The sequence below is a fragment of the Trypanosoma equiperdum genome (genome assembly GCF_001457755.1).
Source record: "Trypanosoma equiperdum strain OVI genome assembly, contig: ctg_1825, whole genome shotgun sequence".
NCBI classification, from domain to species: domain Eukaryota; phylum Euglenozoa; class Kinetoplastea; order Trypanosomatida; family Trypanosomatidae; genus Trypanosoma; species Trypanosoma equiperdum.
In genome coordinates this window covers 3,186-4,373 of record NW_027123866.1, presented here as the reverse complement: position 1 = coordinate 4,373, position 1,188 = coordinate 3,186, and the positions used below count along the sequence as shown (strand labels likewise).

At 42.9% G+C, this 1,188-nt stretch overlaps 1 pseudogene across 1 annotated transcript in view; it reads left to right on the top strand.

Moving 5' to 3' along the window:
* Nucleotides 1-103: 103 nt before the first annotated feature.
* TEOVI_000656400:pseudogene overlaps nucleotides 104-1,188 on the top strand; it is a 2,388-nt pseudogene continuing 1,303 nt past the window's right edge. The window contains 6 exon segments of the mRNA in view: nucleotides 104-487; nucleotides 490-831; nucleotides 833-874; nucleotides 876-1,088; nucleotides 1,091-1,147; nucleotides 1,149-1,188. The exon segment at nucleotides 1,149-1,188 is cut by the window's right edge and continues 959 nt beyond it. Coding sequence covers nucleotides 104-487; nucleotides 490-831; nucleotides 833-874; nucleotides 876-1,088; nucleotides 1,091-1,147; nucleotides 1,149-1,188 — 1,078 coding nt within the window.

Sequence of the window (1,188 nt, the reverse complement as noted above, 5' to 3'; positions counted from 1 at the left end):
TGACTGCTACCAGAGAGGTAGTATGCAGCAGCATCGACTGCAATCTGGGGTGAAGGAATATATTGGACTGCTCCTCTGCACGTGCAAGCGTACCTCTGTTGGGATACATAGGCTTCTACTACTAAGCGGGCACGTTGAAAGAAATATTGTCCCGGTCATTTGTGGAGCCCAGTGAAATGTTGGGGGTTTCTCCCAGGCAAAGCGGGTTGCCTTAGAGAAGAAGCTCTACAAGGGTATAGTAATCTTTTGTCTATTTCACAAGACTCACTTTGCAGCAGAAGAATACTACGCATTAAAAAATAGGGGATACCAACACACGGGGATGGCACGTTCTCTGCATGGTGATGAGGTAATAATTCTGGTAAAAGATGGCTTGGGAGTCATCCAAGGTCCGTAGGAGTAGGGTCTTCGGGAAAGAGTTTCTGCAAGACTGATTTTTTCGGCTGATCTGATGTTAGCTATAAAAAAAGCTTACGTCCCACAGAAGAAAATGTCACTATCTTCACGCTAGATAGCCTTGAGAACTCAACTGGAATACTAGTAATAGGTTCCAACACAAACGCACATAATGAGTTATGGGACCCACTTCGCCCGAATGATATTGCGGGAGGGTGCATTGTAGACTGGTGTATACAAAATAATATCAAAATTGCAAATGATCGCATCCTAACAAGAATACCTCACACAGCAACCATGTCGTCTCCAGATGTTACGATGTACGGTGACTGCAAAGTCAGAAGATGGGAGGCAAGTCTCAGTCCAGATACTGACCACTACTTGACAACGTTTAAGATATGTATTGGGATTGGTACAGAAATGATCGCCATTTTGGGAGCCACGTAGGGTGTTGTGTGCTTGGAACAAAGCAAATTGGCAGGAGTTTCAATAAATTTTGTCTTGTAAAAATGACGAAAAAATTAAGGAAACCAAGAAACGTGGATGCTATAAATGAGGCAGTGAGTATAGGCATTCGCACAGCAGCAAAGAAAACAATACAGAAATTTAAGGGAGTATCGCCACAGTTCTGGACACGAGAACTGACAGAGCTGGACACAAAAATAAGGGAGTGTACAAATGAGAAACACAGAGAGATGTTCTTACACGCAAGAAAAGGAATGTTCTCGCCGAAATATCTCTAAAACGGTGGAAAGAAAATGGGTTGAAGATGTCAGTGCTCAATACAAAAAA